The sequence below is a fragment of the Osmerus mordax genome, chromosome 1, assembly GCF_038355195.1.
Source record: "Osmerus mordax isolate fOsmMor3 chromosome 1, fOsmMor3.pri, whole genome shotgun sequence".
In the NCBI taxonomy this organism is placed as follows: Eukaryota; Metazoa; Chordata; class Actinopteri; order Osmeriformes; family Osmeridae; genus Osmerus; species Osmerus mordax.
Window position 1 is genome coordinate 26,042,297 of NC_090050.1, and position 17,990 is coordinate 26,060,286.

Consider the following 17,990-nt stretch of genomic DNA (forward strand, 5'->3'; position numbering starts at 1 on the left):
CTCCCCTCCTCTCTACCTCCTCTCCTCCCCTCCTCTCTACCTCCTCTCCTCTCCTCCCCTCCTCTCTACCTCCTCTCCTCCCTCCATACTCAGTCAGGCAGAGCACCTTTCCCAACACACTGTGAGAACGTCTTGTGGGGGAAACAAATTGGGGCTTCAGTGCAGAGTACTGGATATCCTTGAGTTAACGGTTTTCACAAACCCCCCTGTGGCTGATCATCTGAAACCCACCGGCTGCTGGAGTTGGACAGAAGCGAAGGTTTGGCATGTGCATTCATAGATTAGGCTGGCTGCAGGGCTGATTTTATGGCTGTAAATCACAGGCTGTTTGTCTGATGATGTGGATGTGCCAGAGACAAGGCCTTCCTATGACAGACGCTCAATCTGTTTCTTCTAAACACACACACAAGCCTGTCCAAATATGTGCACACACATCCTTCCTTCTTTCTGACACACAAAACTCTTTCTTACACACACACGAGCATGTGCAGATACACGCACACACATACAAGCAGTTATTGCTTTCTTAATACACACATTAATCTCTCACACACACATACACACACAGTTTTGGCTAACCTGGGAGCTGGGCTGTCACTGTGATATTTGATGACATGTGCAGTGTTTCCAGGCTGTATTTCATGTCTTCACCTGTCAGATCCCATTAAACTCACACCAAGAGGGAGACAGGATACACACACCACAGAACCAGGAAGTGTGTGTGTGAGGTGTGCATGCATTGGTGTATTCTAGGAAGTGCCTCTGATACAAGTCTCAATCCCTTGCGTCCGATTGGTTCTGACAGGGTGACGACCCACACACAGGTTAACGCATGATTGGTTGGAGAACCCTATGACCCCAGCCCAGTTACAGCCCTTACAGACACTCCCCTTCCATCTCTCTCTCCACCTCCAGGCTTAAGTACCAAGAACCATGTTGAGGATATTCCAGCTGCAGTATACAGACACATGGCTGTGTCTGTGGCTCATTGTAACTGTAATCCGATACTTTACTAGCAAAACAAATGTCATCGGATTACAGATACGTTTGAAAAATATTGAGGATTACTTTGAGATACTTTTAAATTTGGGAGTAGTCGATTTTCTTTTGAAAAATGTATCCTTTTAATTGCAAAATTGGCTGTTTTATGATTGGTCATTTTCTCTGTAACGTTTCACATTTGCTTAACAGTAATACCCTTATTGACATAAATTGGGGTGACCTTTCTATTTATTTTGGAGTGCTACTGTATGTCCTGCTACAACAGTTTCAGGGGTGTTTTTTGATTTAGTCTTTTTCCAGGTTATGTAAACAACTGGTTTCAAAACTAGGTTTTGAAAGTAATCCAAAAGTAATGGAAAGTAATCAGATTACGTTACTGAGTTTGGGTAATCCAAAAGTTACGTTACTGATTACAATTGTGGATGGGTAACTAGTAACTGTAACGGATAACATTTAAAAACTAACCTACCCAACCCTGGCCAGGGTTAAGAGACTGATGGTCAGTGAGAGGGGGGGGGGGATTAAACTAGAGGGTCTGTGTTGACATTTATATACAGCTGGGGGGTGGGGTGCAGAGGTTGAGAGAGGGGGAGAGGAGGAAGGGAAAGGAGGACGAAAGACTCAAACCTGTCAAAGTCCCCATTGCAAAGCGCTCTGACTGGGATGGTGAAGGACTGCCACACCGGGTTTAAAGTGTTCTTCACCACCTCTGTTTTATGGCAGATAGTAAACCTGGGGTGGAGAGAGAGAAGGAGACAGAGAAAAGGGAGAAAGGAAAGAGAGTGGTTGTGAGGAGAAGTGGAAAATGGTAAGAAGAATAGCAAAGGGAAAAAGATCACAGAGCACAGAAATGTCAAAGGAGGGAGAGAGAAGTTAGACAGGGTGGATAACAGAGAAATTATTAGTAGAGAGACACACATGGACAGAGATTGAAAGATCTCATTGCAATTCACAGAAATGTAGACCTGTCTAAATGAGCTTTCTATAACAACCATCTTCCCACTGCCCTTTTACTCATGCCCGCTCTCGCATCCCTCTTGCACAGATATCGGACATTTGCATTGTGTTGTTTTCATAGTTTGACACATCTGCTAAATTGAGCCTCTCTACACACACACACAGAGCTCATTTCCCCGTGGCAGTAGGATTACTCGCACTCCACTAGCCACCCTGAGCCATTAAAACTGAACAAGCCCTGTAGCCACACATCGCCTTCATTTGTGCCTCTCTCCAGCATTGATGGTAGCTAGACACTTTTAGTGCATCTGCAGGGTCCATTTCCCACCCGGCCAGCGTCAGGCTAACAGTTAACGAAGTGCTTGGATAAACAGGCTCTGCCGGGGCCCTGGGGCCTCCAGGGAGCAGGAAGCAGGAAGAGGCTTGGGAGGCATGCCACGCTCCCTGGACGTTTGGTGTGAGAGCCTGTGTGTTCTATATTTATGAGACCACAAAGTGTTTTCGTCCCGTATGTTTTCTTAATTGTATCAGGCTGGTATTTGTCTCTCTGTTGCTTGGTAAAATGGCCGGACGGATGATGCAGTTCAGTGTGTGTGTGTATGTGCACCATATGTCAGTGCGCAATGCCTCAAAGTATCTCCAGCCAGCACCAGATGTGATGTATGTCCAGATGTACCTACTGCACCTTCCTTCAGACACCACCCCCTATTATCTCTCCATCTCTTTCCAGAGACATTTATTCTGATCTACATGGGGTCAGTGACAAGTGATGCCCAAAGAATCCATTTTCACATGGTATGAATCTCCATGTTCTGGTACTTGCTCTGTCCCCTTGATAGTGTTGTACATCCTGTATGAAGTCGTTCAGTTGGGAATGACTTGTAACACATGCATGTTATGGTTGTGTGTTTGTAGGTGGGGGAGGAATCCTCACAAGCCCTAAATCTGTCCTTGGCTGGAACAGTCTATGCAGACAACTTTGCAGAATGAGCACTTAACGACAGATCAAAAAGTTGTGTTTTGGGTTTTTTTGATGGTGAGGTAGTACTGTCTGGAAATCTGGAAAACATACTGGAAAGATGAGTGCATGGTTGTGTGGGGAGGGGTGCCTTGTGCTGATTGGTAGCTGTAGACTTGTGCTGGTAATTTTTCTGTAAAAGAACTGCTGATCGGAATAGTTTTAAAAGTACCGGTTCGGCATCGGAATCGTATAACGATACCCAACCCTAAGTATCAGTGGTGTACATGTAGTGCATGTTGTTCGTTGGTTTCTGTGATGTCCACAGCGTGTACAGCTATTTGACCATTTTGATTGCCAAGTCCAGAAAGCTAGTCCAGAAAGCTAGAACAACTTTTTAGAACACTACACAGAACCACATCACATAACTTACGTTCCATCCTCGTTGCTTCTGTAGAACACCATAAAAGGGTCTGACTTGCCAAAGAAATCCTTCTTGTCCAGCTTGTTGGCACAAAACTGCATAGTTGCGCTGTCCTGATTTGTGGGTGGGAAAAAAAGCAGGGGGAAAAAATTGAATGTTGACTTTATCTTTATTTGCAGTGAGAGAACAAAAGGATGAATCCTACATCTGATATTCTGTGTCCTAATGAACACAACACCAGCTGTACTCTCCTTCATCTCTTGGTGCAAGCATGCATAACAATGTGATAATATATGTATTGTTTGTGTGTGTAGGTGTGTGTTTCATCTCACTGATGATGAACATGAGGTTTTGTCTTTGTGTGGGTGTATAAGTATTTGCGTAAATGTGCATGCGTCTCATAATTGTTTGTTGTGTTTTTGTGCAAGCATGTGTGTATGTGTCTTCTTACACAGATAAAAATGACTGACCATCACAACCGCACCTACCCTCCCACACACAGACACACACATTACACATACTCATCATAGCCCTGAACTGCTATCTCTAGTAGCACGAAGGCACAATAGTGAAGCATCTCTATAGAGAAGCAAACTGTAGAGTTGTCTTTGATCAGGCAGATGAATGAGATTTCTAATTGAATGTTTCATCACTGGGACTGTAATAGGCTGGATGGAGAATGAAGGGGATTGAGATGGAAGAAAGAAGAGATGAGAGAGGAGGGAAACGTGTGTGTGTGTCTGTGGTTAGCTGTAACAGGCTCTCTGCAGGCACGTCCCTGGCTGGAAAACCACAGCTAAACATGACGAGGGGGTTCCCCTGACCATGCCTCACACCCTGCAGGACCACCATGTGTGTGAAAGAAGAGAGCATTGACAGTTTATAAGGTAATTAGCGTACACACTCAGCCAATCATAGCCTGCTAGCTAGCAGTACAAATGAAGTTCCCTAAAAGAAGCTTGGTGTGGGACCATTTCTTCAAGAAAGGCAGTGAAGTAAAATGTAAATTGTGTGATGCTACTCTTCAGTTTAGTAGAGCCTGAGTATGTTATGAACGAAATTCAAGAAAGCGCCACTTTCTTGTCTGCATGCTGTTCTGTATTCTTCAATCTGTGTGTTTGTAAATCCTCCATGATGTGCTCTCACCAGTAACATCACTAACACTAATGGTTCTGACCACTGCATTAAATCGCAGCTAGGCCGCCTAGCATGACTTACACTCATAAAGAAAAACAATGCTCAGACCTCATGTTGTGTTATGGAGCTAAGTATCCACTCCTGCAATTTATCTCATACACTGATCTCTATGGTCGTTACTTCTGACACAGACACACAAAAAGCTTCAATTAACCAATCGACTCTCACTTTCCTGCCAGAGTGAATGATGGTGCAAAGTGTATTTGCTATACAATATTCACAGGGGTATAAATTGCAAATGTCTTTTGTAATGCTTTGCCAAGCCAGATGCATTTGTAATTTGGGGTGTGTTCATCTGAGTGTGTGTGTTTATCTGACAGTGTTTGAGTGTGGGTGTACTCCTAATGAACACCCATATTGAGACAATGATTTGTTTCAAGGAATATTAGCCCATCTAATCTCTAGAGGAGCCATCATGGTTAGTTTGTAAGCCTCCATTAGGCAGATATCCTAGCAGGAATGCAAATTAGCCTGCAAATGTTTTGTTGGCAAGACAAAAGATTCATCAAATGTTGAATATCCGTGAATCTTGGACAACCTTCTCCAGAAGCTTTAAAAAACTATTGTTTATTATGACAAATTTGCACAAACCACCATGGCAAACACTTTGAATAAATTAAAGACAAAATGGCCTGAGATAAATCGTAACAATAAAGTTCAATCCCTTTTTTGCAACTTTTCCAAACAAGGCTGATTCTGTGCTTCTTTGCACTCGTTCATTATCCCAAACCGTGACAAATATAAATCATCTCCCAGTGAGCCTTTTACTCGTCCACTAGAATCTTGTTCTGCATCCTTGCATTCTCTCAGCCATGTGTGACTGTGCCAGTGTAGAAGTGCGATCTTCTTTATAGAGATGCAGCAGGATAGGTGGGAGGGTAGGGCAGGTGGGCTGGCTGGAACAGTGGGGCTTTAGCAGCACTGGGTGTTGTTGTGGGGCCGGAGGGCTCTGCTGGACAGCGTCAGGCCCAGTAATGACAGGCTAATGGCTTTTTAATGTTGTAGCACCTCAAGCCAGAGTGTGTGTTGGAGGGGTGTGTGACAAGTTTGGTGTGTGTGTGTGTGTGTGGTATGGGAAGAAGGGATGTAGAATGAGAGTGTGTGTTTGGCTGTCACTGTGTACGCTTCTGAGTCTTTCTGCCTGTAAGCATTCCAGTACAAGATTGTTGTATGTGAGCAAACATGTGTTTCCTGATGATGGCCCACATTACATTATCACCCTGAGACAGGCTTCACTAGGCTCAAACACATTCCACTCCAGAAGGCCTTGGGCACTCAACTCTGCTCTACAGGCAGTGCCAGAGAGAAGTTTATCAGCAACCTTCCGCCCCCACCTACCATCAGTCCTCCAGCCATCCCACCATCAGTCCTCCAACCATCCCACCATCAGTCCTCCAGCCATCCCACCATCAGTCCTCCAGCCATCCCACCATCAGTCCTCCAGCCATCCCACCATCAGTCCTCCAGTCATCCCACCATCAGTCCTCCAGCCATCCCACCATCAGTCCTCCAGCCATCCCACCATCAGTCCTCCAGCCATCCCACCATCAGTCCTCCAGCCATCCCACCATCAGTCCTCCAGCCATCCCACCATCAGTCCTCCAGCCATCCCACCATCAGTCCTCCAACCATCCCACCATCAGTCCTCCAGCCATCCCACCATCAGTCCTCCAGCCATCCCACCATCAGTCCTCCAGCCATCCCACCATCAGTCCTCCAACCATCCCACCATCAGTCCTCCAGCCATCCCACCATCAGTCCTCCAACCATCCCACCATCAGTCCTCCAGCCATCCCACCATCAGTCCTCCAACCATCCCACCATCAGTCCTCCAGCCATCCCACCATCAGTCCTCCAACCATCCCACCATGCCTCACAGAGAGGCAGCTATCTGATCCCTGACACCCCCGCTGGCACCATGGACCAAAACCTCCTCATCCATCTCTTGCTGCCATACATATTGTTTCCTTTCCTTTCTCTTGGGAATTCTCTCTCCCTCCTACTGATACATTTTAAGCCCCTCTTCTACGTGCCACACTTCACCCGTAGGCTTGGCCGGGCCGGTGGGGCTGTGTTTGGGTTATGGAAACATTGTGAGCTCTTTCCTCAACAGGGTTCAACTATGTCCTGACTGTAATGGAAGATCTGCTTTAGGATTGTGAATGCGGCTCCCTCAGTCCTTGTGCAGTACAATGCTCTGTGAACAAACAGCGGTGTGTGTTTGGGACCAAGAGAGACAGACTAAGCAAGAGAAAGAACAGGGCGAGAGAAAGAACAGGGTGGGAGAAAGAGAAAAATACATTGACAGCTCAAGACACGCCAGGAAAAACTGAAAACAGCCCTTTATCAAGAAAACATAACTGGTGTGTATAACTGATAACACTAGCTGCTTTACGGGCTAGCTGCTTCTGCTAGTGGTTTACTGTCCCTCACAAGGCTGGAGGAGGGAACCACACACACAGGAGGGAACTACACACACAGGAGGGAACCACACACACAGGAGGGAACCACACACACAGGAGGTACATAAAACATTTCTGTTGATGGAATTCTGTCGTGTGCATTAAATATTAAGCTGTTCTTGCTTCATTAGGAAACAGTGGCAGGCAAACACGTAAAACTCTGTGATCAACTGCCAGTACTTAAGGAGAAGAAAATGAGCGCATCAATATTTAACAAGGAGGTGGGGAAGAACCTCCCCAGGGAATACTGAGTTCAGATGGACACAGTGAGCCGTGTGCTGCTGTGTGTGTGTGTGTGTGTGTGTGTATGTGTGTGTGTGTGTGGGTGCGTGTGTGTGTACTGCAGAGTTATTGTTGGTGTATTAGTGTACTATTATATAGTGGACAGGAAAAGATAGTGGACAGAAGAAGAATAGTCAATAGAAATAGAAAACATGACAAATGGAACAAGTGATTAGGAGGGAAGAGTAAAGAGCCTATTCCATTTACTGAAGACAACCCAGAAAGCAACCGTGTTATCTTTCAAACAGAATTTTAAAAACATGCATATTATTTTGGCTACGATAACACAATAAAAACTAACCCTAACCCTAAAGAACTAATGAGAAGGTTTTAACTGTTTATACACAGACAGGATGACAGCCATCAGGGTGCAGCTGTAGTAAGAGTGGTCTCTCCAGTCCAAAATGGTTGCCGTTCAATTAGAACAGGACAGAAAAGGGCTTCCCTTTTGAATCCCAGTCTACAACTACCGCTTTAATGTAAGAGGGGGCATAAAAGATGAATGGAAAAGGGGGAATTGTGGGAGGAAAAGAAAGGAGAGGGTGAATCAAAGCCTATGAGTACAAAAAAGAAAGGGATGAGAGAGAAAGAAGGGAATAAACAAGGTAAGAAATCTTGCCAGATTCGATTGATGCCAGAGGGAGAGGGAGAGGGAGAGAGAGAGAGAGAGAGAGAGAGAGAGAGAGAGAGAGAGAGAGAGAGAGAGAGAGAGAGAGAGAGAGACGAAGGTGTGTGTGTGTGTGTTGAAGAAACAAAAGACCCTTGCCATTGATGTGCCGGACACAAAGCAGACTCTCAAGTTTAAAATTGAATCCAAAGTGTGTGTGTGTTTGTGTGTGCACACATGCCTAGATTGTGCATACTCCATCAGGCACATGCCTACCCATGATTCATCAGTTCTACCATTATGTCTGTTTCAGCTTTCTGCTGTGGTTCTATGTATTCGGGTGATTCACTTAAAAATAGCTTTGAATGGTGAGTGCCTGTCTGTCACAGTCACTGGCCTATGGGGCCCATCAAACAAAAAACCTTCTGATGGAACCAGACAGAAGCTGATTTGACTCAGTCTCAAATGGGCCCCAATGAGCCACAAGCACAGACCACAGCCCCCCAGCCCAGGAGCCAAACTGCTCTCTGACGTACAGCAAAGATCTGAGAGACTGTATCCCAGAAACCTCTCCTTCATGTAGGTTCATATTTCAGTACATGGGGATTGAGGGTTAATGTGTGTGGAGGATATGGGTTAGTGTTTTTTTTGTATTAAGTGTATAGGTGCATTTGTTTATGTGTGAGACACAGAGCGCGAATGTGTTAGTATCTATTGTCATTTTGGTGGTCATATTTCCCCAGACTGTGAGCTAGAAGGTCATCCAGAGGTCTGAGTTAAATTATCAGCACCATTCAGGCCTGGGTTATGATCACCATCCTTCTGTTGTAGCTACAGGGGTGGTTACACCAAGTGGGAAATTAGAGAATATTAATTAACATAGTGATTCTTCTCTCTATGTCTCTCTCCCTCTCCCTCCACCTTTTCTCTGTCTCTCCACTCTCCTTATCCATATCACACACTACATTTAGTCATTTTGCAGACGCTCTTATCCAGAGCGACTTACAGTAAGTACAGGGACATTCCCCCGAGGCAAGTAAGGTGAAGTGCCTTGCCCAGGGACACAACGTCATTTAACACGGCCGAGAATCAAACCGGCAACCTTCTGATTGGTAGCCCGATTCCCTAACCGCTAAACACACTAAACATAGTCCTTTTCCATATCACACACTAAACATAGTCCTTCTCAGGTCTGGACTGGGACTGAAAAACGGGCCGGGACTTTGAAACGCAGCCCGGCCCACAGCCGTGTATTATATATATTTTTTGTTGCATTATGCCGTGGCCGTTTGACCGGACGTTTGGGAAATCTCCCGACAGCCAGTCCGATCCTGGTCCTTCTCCATATCACACACTAAACACACTAAACACAGTCCTTCTCCATATCACACACTAAACACGTTAAACACACTAAACACAGTCCTTAGAAGATCTCTGTCTCTCCACTCTCCTTCTCCATGTGTGTGTGTGTGTGTGTGTGTGTGTGTGTACGTGTGTGTGTGTGTGTACGTGTGTGTGTGAGTAGAAACTATCAGTGTACCAAGGGTGCCATTCAGAAAGTGTCATCATGTACTGTCATGTCTGCAGACACGGACCCCTCCCACACCAAGCTGGTGTTTATCTACTTATATTACGGAAAGCTTATTCAAAGGATAAACAAAAACGTCTGCACCGCTCTGACAGCTGATAGTTGATACTCATTACCTGAAGCAACTCAGTTAATGTATTTCCTTTTTCAACAACTTCATTCTGACCATTCAGAGTTTTCTCTCAAAACAACCTTTCCGATAAGGATTAAACACCATCAACTCACAAATCTATTCAAATCATAATATTGGGTTCATAATTAAAAAGTGATAAATAAAAAAACACACTGATGTGGACTGAAAAGATTCCTTCAATTATTCATTGGACCAAACCTAAAAAATACTGTATATTTTCAAATGAATGAATCCCTTTTAATTTTAGAGGTATGGAGTAAACCACACAAAATACTGCCTGCAAGTGTATATTTCCTTTTCTTCGCGTCGCATATGAAGCGAAACGTGATTTTTTATAAATTATTAAAAGTCTAAACTTATTCACGCCACAGGATAAAAAAAAAAAGGAACATTAACTTGGCATCGATCGATGGTGTTGATGAACTGGTGCAATAAAAATAAACGCTTTTTTGGGATGAACCAAATACTGTTATAAAGTTATTATATATAAAGTAAGTTATTGTTATCTTGCTTGTAGAGAAAAATGTGCATAGTTGTAAGTTTAAACAACATTTGGAGTGACTATTGAAGCTTGATATACATCGTCACTTGGCTCCCTTGCTGTTCCTCTCCACACACGTCACACTGAAGCTGTCCTGCTGTTCCTCTCCACACACGTCACACTGAAGCTGCCCTGCTGTTCCTCTCCACACACGTCACACTGAAGCTGCCCTGCTGTTCCTCTCCACACACGTAACACTGAAGCTGCCCTGCTGTTCCTCTCCACACACGTCACACTGAAGCTGCCCTGCTGTTCCTCTCCACACACGTCACACTGAAGCTGCCCTGCTGTTCCTCTCCACACACGTCACACTGAAGCTGTCCTGCTGTTCCTCTCCACACACGTCACACTGAAGCTGCCCTGCTGTTCCTCTCCACACACGTCACACTGAAGCTGCCCTACTGTTCCTCTCCACACACGTCACACTGAAGCTGCCCTGCTGTTCCTCTCCACACACGTCACACTGAAGCTGCCCTACTGTTCCTCTCCACACACGTCACACTGAAGCTGTCCTGCTGTTCCTCTCCACACACGTAACACTGAAGCTGCCCTGCTGTTCCTCTCCACACACGTAACACTGAAGCTGCCCTGCTGTTCCTCTCCACACACGTCACACTGAAGCTGCCCTGCTGTTCCTCTCCACACACGTCACACTGAAGCTGTCCTGCTGTTCCTCTCCACACACGTCACACTGAAGCTGTCCTGCTGTTCCTCTCCACACACGTCACACTGAAGCTGCCCTGCTGTTCCTCTCCACACACGTCACACTGAAGCTGCCCTGCTGTTCCTCTCCACACACGTCACACTGAAGCTGTCCTGCTGTTCCTCTCCACACACGTCACACTGAAGCTGTCCTGCTGTTCCTCTCCACACACGTCACACTGAAGCTGCCCTGCTGTTCCTCTCCACACACGTCACACTGAAGCTGCCCTGCTGTTCCTCTCCACACACGTCACACTGAAGCTGCCCTGCTGTTCCTCTCCACACACGTCACACTGAAGCTGCCCTGCTGTTCCTCTCCACACACGTAACACTGAAGCTGCCCTGCTGTTCCTCTCCACACACGTCACACTGAAGCTGCCCTGCTGTTCCTCTCCACACACGTAACACTGAAGCTGCCCTGCTGTTCCTCTCCACACACGTCACACTGAAGCTGCCCTACTGTTCCTCTCCACACACGTCACACTGAAGCTGCCCTGCTGTTCCTCTCCACACACGTAACACTGAAGCTGCCCTGCTGTTCCTCTCCACACACGTCACACTGAAGCTGCCCTGCTGTTCCTCTCCACACACGTCACACTGAAGCTGCCCTGCTGTTCCTCTCCACACACGTCACACTGAAGCTGTCCTGCTGTTCCTCTCCACACATCTTTAAAGTTGTTGATGTTACGATCTGCCATGTTCAATGTTCTGACAGTTGTGATGTGGTCAACAACTTGCCTTTTGATTGGTCAGATGACGGAAGCGAAATATCAGAAAAATCAAACTGGGTCCGAAAAAATTTATGGCGCAAAATTGCTCAGAGAAATAATGTTGTTAAAGTAAAAAAAAATATTGTTAACGTGCAAATAAATTGCAAGAAAAAAACGCGTCCAGTGTGCAAAGGCAAAGGAAATTGAAAATATATTTGAACTTAAAATAAATGGAATTTCTGAACAAAATCCAAATCAAATAAATCAATCAATAAAACAAATACAGAAAAACGCTTCAAATAAACAAAATTAGGCTTTGCCGGATTTCCTAGCTTGGATATTGTATCAACAAACTGCTGTTTGAAGATTATGGCGATTCATTATTTATCTAAACTATTTGAATTGTTTCATAGGATTAGGGTTAGGCAGGTGAGCCAAAAAGTTTGTTTTGGACACGTGGTGTAGTGGTGTACAGGGATATGTGGTGCTTAACAGTGTAATAGCACAGTATGACAGTGTAATAGATAGCGCAGTATGACAATGTAATAGCGCAGTATGACAGTGTAATAGCGCAGTATGACAGTGTAATAGATAGCGCAGTATGACAATGTAATAGCGCAGTATGACAGTGTAATAGCGCAGTATGACAATGTAATAGCGCAGTATGACAGTGTAATAGCGCAGTATGACAGTGTAATAGCGCAGTATGAGTGTAATAGCGCAGTATGATAGTGTAATAAGGCAGTATGACAGTGTAATAGGACAGTATGACAGTGTAATAGCACAGTATGACAGTGTATTAGCACAGTATGACAATGTAATAGCACAGTATGATAGTGTAATAGCGCATTATGACAGTGTAATAGCGCATTATGACAGTGTAATGGGACAGTATGACAGTGTAATAGCACAGTATGACAGTGTATTAGCACAGGATGACAGTGTAATAAGACAGTATGACAGTGTAATAGCACAGTATGACAGTGTATTAGCACAGTATGACAGTGTAATAGCACAGTATGACAGTGTAATAGCGCATTATGACAGTGTAATAGCACAGTATGACAGTGTATTAGCACAGTATGACAGTGTAATAGGACAGTATGACAGTGTAATAGCGCATTATGACAGTGTAATAGCACAGTATGACAGTCTAGGCTGTAGGGTGCAGTTTGAAGGGTGTAATAGTACACAGGGAGAAGTGTTTAGGCTGTAGTGCTCACTCTGCAGTTTCCCAGCTCCTCTGCAGACAAGATGATAGAGCCACATTTCTTCCCTAGGATCCCTCTGTGGAGGACACAACAGCAAGGTGCATCATCAGTTGAAACTAGAAACACAATATCATACAAACATATCATACAAACATATCATACAAAAATATCATACAAACATATCATACAAACATATCATACAAACATATCATACAAACATATCATACAAACATATCACAGCAGTTGGATCAAAAACAAATCAAAACAAAATCATCTCAGTTTTTTGCTTAACAGAATATTTGCTTAACACCAGTAGTAAAAGAAGAGTGAAAGGTTATAATTGGTTCCTGGCAATATTCTGACCAGTGAAGGTCATTGATGACCCTCATTGTGAGGCCCGGAGGAGAACCAGGATGGCCCCAGGAGGGGTGTTTGATATCATTATTATTGCAGTGAAGTCTGTGAGGATATGGTGCTGAAGTTTTCTGCTGTCCATGGTCCTGAACAGATCCTATTCAAACTGAAGTCTGTTGCTGTCCATGGTTCTGAACAGATCATTTTATGTTCTAACCAGACCACCGGCTGCCTCACAGTCATTGGAACCTAAGGCAGTTTATGAAAGTACTTCAGAATCACATGTTCTCAGGGAACAGGGAGAATTGTACAGACAGTTGCGTAATGTCACAAGCAATTTTCAGTCACAGCGTGTCATTACCACACAATAGCTCTGTCCATCTCCAGATCTGTAAGCTCGGATAAATGACATTTTATTTTTTATGTTTTCATTGAGCAAATCCTTGAGATTTTAGTGCTTTGTTATGAGACTCCTGATTTGAGGTTTTACTGCTCAATAAATGCTTCCTGTCAGACATAATGCTAATACAGAACAGAAGCAACACTTGTATAGATGAACAGAAACAGTCAAAGGGAGGTACCTGAGGCATGAGCACATAAACATTCTCCACAGCTCTGAATCTCCCTTCCACGTGCACATACACGCATCAACACAGATGCACTGGTACATAAGCTTTATTCACAATGCACAGACACACATACACTGTACACATGTTTACACACAGACACACACACTATACACATGTTGACACATATATAGTTTCTTTCTCTCTTCCTCCTCAGTGTGTAATGACAGCTTGTCTTGAGTTCACAGCAGACAAACCTCCTCAGGTCAACGTCTGACAGTTGAAATTGAAAAGCAATGCCTGGATTGTTTTTTTGAAGACCTATTCTTTGCCATTTTCTGCCTTTGTTGAGACAGTACATAGCGACAAGAAATGTAGGGATAGAGAGAGGGATGACACGCAGCAATCGGCCTGGGCAGGATTCGAACCCTGGCTGTTGTGGTAAGCGCACTTATCCAGAGAGCCACTTGGGCATCCCAGAAATTGACATTTTAAAATAGTTCCACTGAGATGCCCAGTGAAGCAATGGTGCATTCTGCCTTCAGCTTGGCATTTTTAATAATTTCATGTGTTGTTATAAATGTATCCTCTTAACAAAATATATTGGTAAATATTCCACTCTCTCTGTCATCTCGAACTGCCCCTCTTTCTTTTTGGATATACTAAATGTACCACTATTTCACCTTTAAAGCAATGTCAAAAGCATGCAACCAATCTCCAAGTCTCTAGACGGCATTGTCCAATGTTACAGACCTCCCCAGTTGTTGCTCCTCCTCCTCCAATATGATTACAATTCCGATATGAATATAAAAATGTTTTCTTCCATGGTATCTATCGAATTACCACAAACAATAGGATTGTAACTGCAAGAATTAGGTTCCTACTTCTGTGAGTTAATTACAGTTAGCTTGATATTCTCTGAAATGCTAGCCTGAAACCAAGAGCGCAGGTTTGAATCCAGGCCTGGGACATGTTGTCCCCTTTCTCTCTATTGTACATATCCTGTCACTCTTCACTATCTCTGTCCATACAAATCATAAATCAGGAAAACATTGATTAACTCAACCTAACCAGCTGGTGCACTGGTACTCTAAATTACCCAAATCATCTGATGTCATAGTCATCCAACTCACTGAATTGTCTATGTTTCAGTCATTGTTTTTGGAGAGAATTTCACTGAAAGTGCTGACCAAACCATAACTGCAGCTGCATCCGATCTGTAATGTACTGTCTCTAAACACCTGCATTTCTTCTCATTAACCTCGATATGGAAACCTAACTGTTGTCTCTGTGTTTCACAAATGTCTATCAGGCTCTTTGTGTGTGTGAGAGAGAGGATGCTACCCTCAGTAATCTGCCAATCTGTATGATCTGGGGTTTTTAGTGTTTCCATTGACTCATTCATCAACAGAGGACTCTCTGCACGCCACAAAAGCTGGGACCTCTTTTTACTGGGAGAGCAGTGTGTGTGTGTGTGTGTGTGTGTGTGGAACCTAGGTCTTTTTACTGGGAGAGCAGTGTGTATGTGTGTGTGTGTGGGACCTCTTTCTACTGGGAGAGCAGTGTGTGTGTGTGTGTGTGTGTGTGTGTGTGTGTGTGTGTGTGTGAGTGTGTGTGTGTGTGGAACCTAGGTCTTTTTACTTCGAGAGCAGTGTGTATGTGTGTGTGTGTGGGACCTCTTTCTACTGGGAGAGCGGTGTGTGTGTGTGTGAGAGAGAGAGTGTATGCATGCGTGTCAAACCCAAGGCTGTCCGCTAATAAAGAGGCATCCAAAGGGATATAAACTCCTCTTTCACAGATCCTCCCATTCTCCCTCTCTCTCAACGTCCTCTCTCTCCACATCCTTTCTCTCTCTGTATATCTGTCCTCTCTCTCTGTATATCGGTCTTCTCTCTCTCTGTATATCTGTCTTCTCCTGTCTCCTCTATTCCTCCTCATCCTCCAAGGTCTGGTTTAAGGTCCCTGAGGCAATTGAGAACAGCTGTGGGTTTAATACATATTGCTGCTGTCAAACATGGCTTCAATGGGGATGGGAAAGGAGAGGAGTATGTACCCAAACAAACACAACCACACACACTTATATCACTCAATAAGAGACTTGCCAATCATTGACTGGTCATTGCCCACCAAGTCTAGCAGTTACATTGATATCCACAGACCATTACCGTGGCAGTGCCTTGTGGTACCTAGAGGAATCATTTGTCAATGTTGATTACAATATGTTGAACATCTTGTGATCAATGTTTTTTTGTTACAGTTCTGATGAAAATCTTGTTTAAAAGGTTCAAATGTAACAACTTACATTATTACCATACCAAATGGTATTCCTTTTTCAATGTTTTTGTTTTCCCCTCACAAGCACACAGACTCTTCAGGCTTCAGAACACAAGCAGACCTCCAAACATGTTGATGTTATCTTGTTTGTTTTCTACTCATGCACTCTCCCTCTCTGATCTTTTATTTCAAGTCCTTTTTCCATCCCATATCCAACTGACCACTGGTGTGTCTGTATGTATACTCACAAGCATTTCTTTGTAGGTTGAAGGTTGAGAGAATTTACATCATTATGGATTTTCTCCATGCGAAAGGGTTAAGGTTAGGTTAGATCTTCCATGCGAAAGATCACACAGGTCCGTTCTCCTCTACACAAGCACTTGAAGACGGAAAGGACCAGAAAGGGTGCACTCCAGCTGTGTCAGGCCATTAGGAAACATAGAGGTTGTGTGTGTGTGTGTGTGAGAGAGAGTGTGTGTGCGTGTGTGTATGAGAGTGCAGGAAGTAGGTGGGGGGGTTGTATGTGAATGAAGAAACATCTACAGATCCACAGGACCAGTGTGTACCAGGGAAACAGGCATTAGTGAAGCAGGAAATGCCCAGGCAATCTCTTCTAACACTTCTGAGCACCCCACCACCATCACACACACACACACACATACACAAACACAAATCACAACCCCCCCCAGCTTCCCTTCTTTACCTCCTCCCTCACCTCTCCGCTCATCCATCTCTAAATCAATTTCCACTCTGGGCCAACCAGATATAGCAGGGTTTCATAATGATGTGAAACAGCTTCATCACACGGCTAGTATTGTATGGCCTTTAAAGATGAAAAGGCTAGCCGTGAGAGGGTCAACTTTGTGGGGCAAATGTATCAAAGACGGGTCACTAAAGGTCAGCGAGCTCTTGCCCTTCCCGTAGTGTCGCAGATATTGAAAGAAAAGTCTAAGTCTTCTTTTAGTGACATACTATGAGTTTCAGAGATGTTGTTTGTCATATGTGTGCGATCAACAAGCTCCCTCCATCCCAGGGGTGAGCAGCTGTTTCATGAATACGTGATTTATCGTTTCACCGCATCAGCTCTCCAGGAAGGATATGAATCTGCAACGCAATCTGCATCCCTGCAACATCCAAACCCTTGCCCCAATCTGAGCGTGTGAATGCAGATAATGTTGTGTAGCTGGGCCTGTGGAGAGAAGCGGGGGAGGCAGGAGATGATTGAATCAGAGCCCATTCAGGCCTCTCTGCAGCTCGATACCCAGAGACAAAGAGGGACAACAGAGGTACCTGGACCCCTGTCCTCCTACTCCTCTTATGTCCCCTAGTGGAGAAGATGAGCACAGGCGCTCCCTCAACATCCTCACGCTGAACACACGACTGAGGCAGTGTTGTCTCCACACAAGATGGAAACATGTAGCACACAGCTTCATTACCAGCAGTGTACTGGGAGAGTGCAGGCTTCTCCAACACTGAGGGTAACAAAAGGTTATTGCTCCCCTCTATTATTGAAAATCCAAGAGCCTTGTGACCACCATATAACCAAGGCAATAAGACTTTTGGTCTTAGAACTGTTCCTGATGAGATTAAACTGTGCCCCTATTCCCCCCTGAAGAGCTGTGCTCTATTGGGAACAGTGTGAAAGCGAAGTGAGAGTGCATCCTCCCCCCCCTGCATGCATAATGCCTCCATTAGCCCATGAGGCTTTAGAGGCCTGGAGGGAATGAGACAGGCTTGTTATCAAACTGATATTAAAGGGGGATTTTGCAGAGGAACCTCACTGTTGAAATGCAATTGTGGACCAGGAAGAAATGAGATGCGGGTTTTGTGCGTGGGTGTTTGCTGGAGAGCTACGGAGTAAAGTCTGTGTGAGAGATAGATCTCTAGACACACCTAATAGACACACTTACAGCCTCGCCTCTGAACAACGGAATACATTTTTAATTACACCAGTCTTCGGAGGAAAACAAGAGAAAACGAACACACAAACTGAGTAAAGGAAATCTCATCAGACACAAAGAA

General features: G+C 44.5%; 1 protein-coding gene across 5 annotated transcripts in view; it reads right to left on the bottom strand.

Moving 5' to 3' along the window:
* cpne5b (copine Vb) overlaps positions 1–17,990 on the bottom strand; it is a 97,106-nt gene that overhangs the window by 22,090 nt on the left and 57,026 nt on the right. For 4 of the 5 annotated variants that reach the window (XM_067234197.1, XM_067235015.1, XM_067232687.1 and 1 more), the window contains 3 exons: positions 12,787–12,850; positions 3,351–3,454; positions 1,630–1,734 (listed from right to left, as the gene is read on the bottom strand). In XM_067234197.1, the coding sequence (XP_067090298.1) occupies positions 1,630–1,734; positions 3,351–3,454; positions 12,787–12,850 (273 nt within the window). Of the gene's footprint in view, positions 1–1,629; positions 1,735–3,350; positions 3,455–12,786; positions 12,851–17,229; positions 17,275–17,990 lie in introns of all 5 variants that reach the window. The other variant, XM_067229823.1, reaches the window with a different exon arrangement.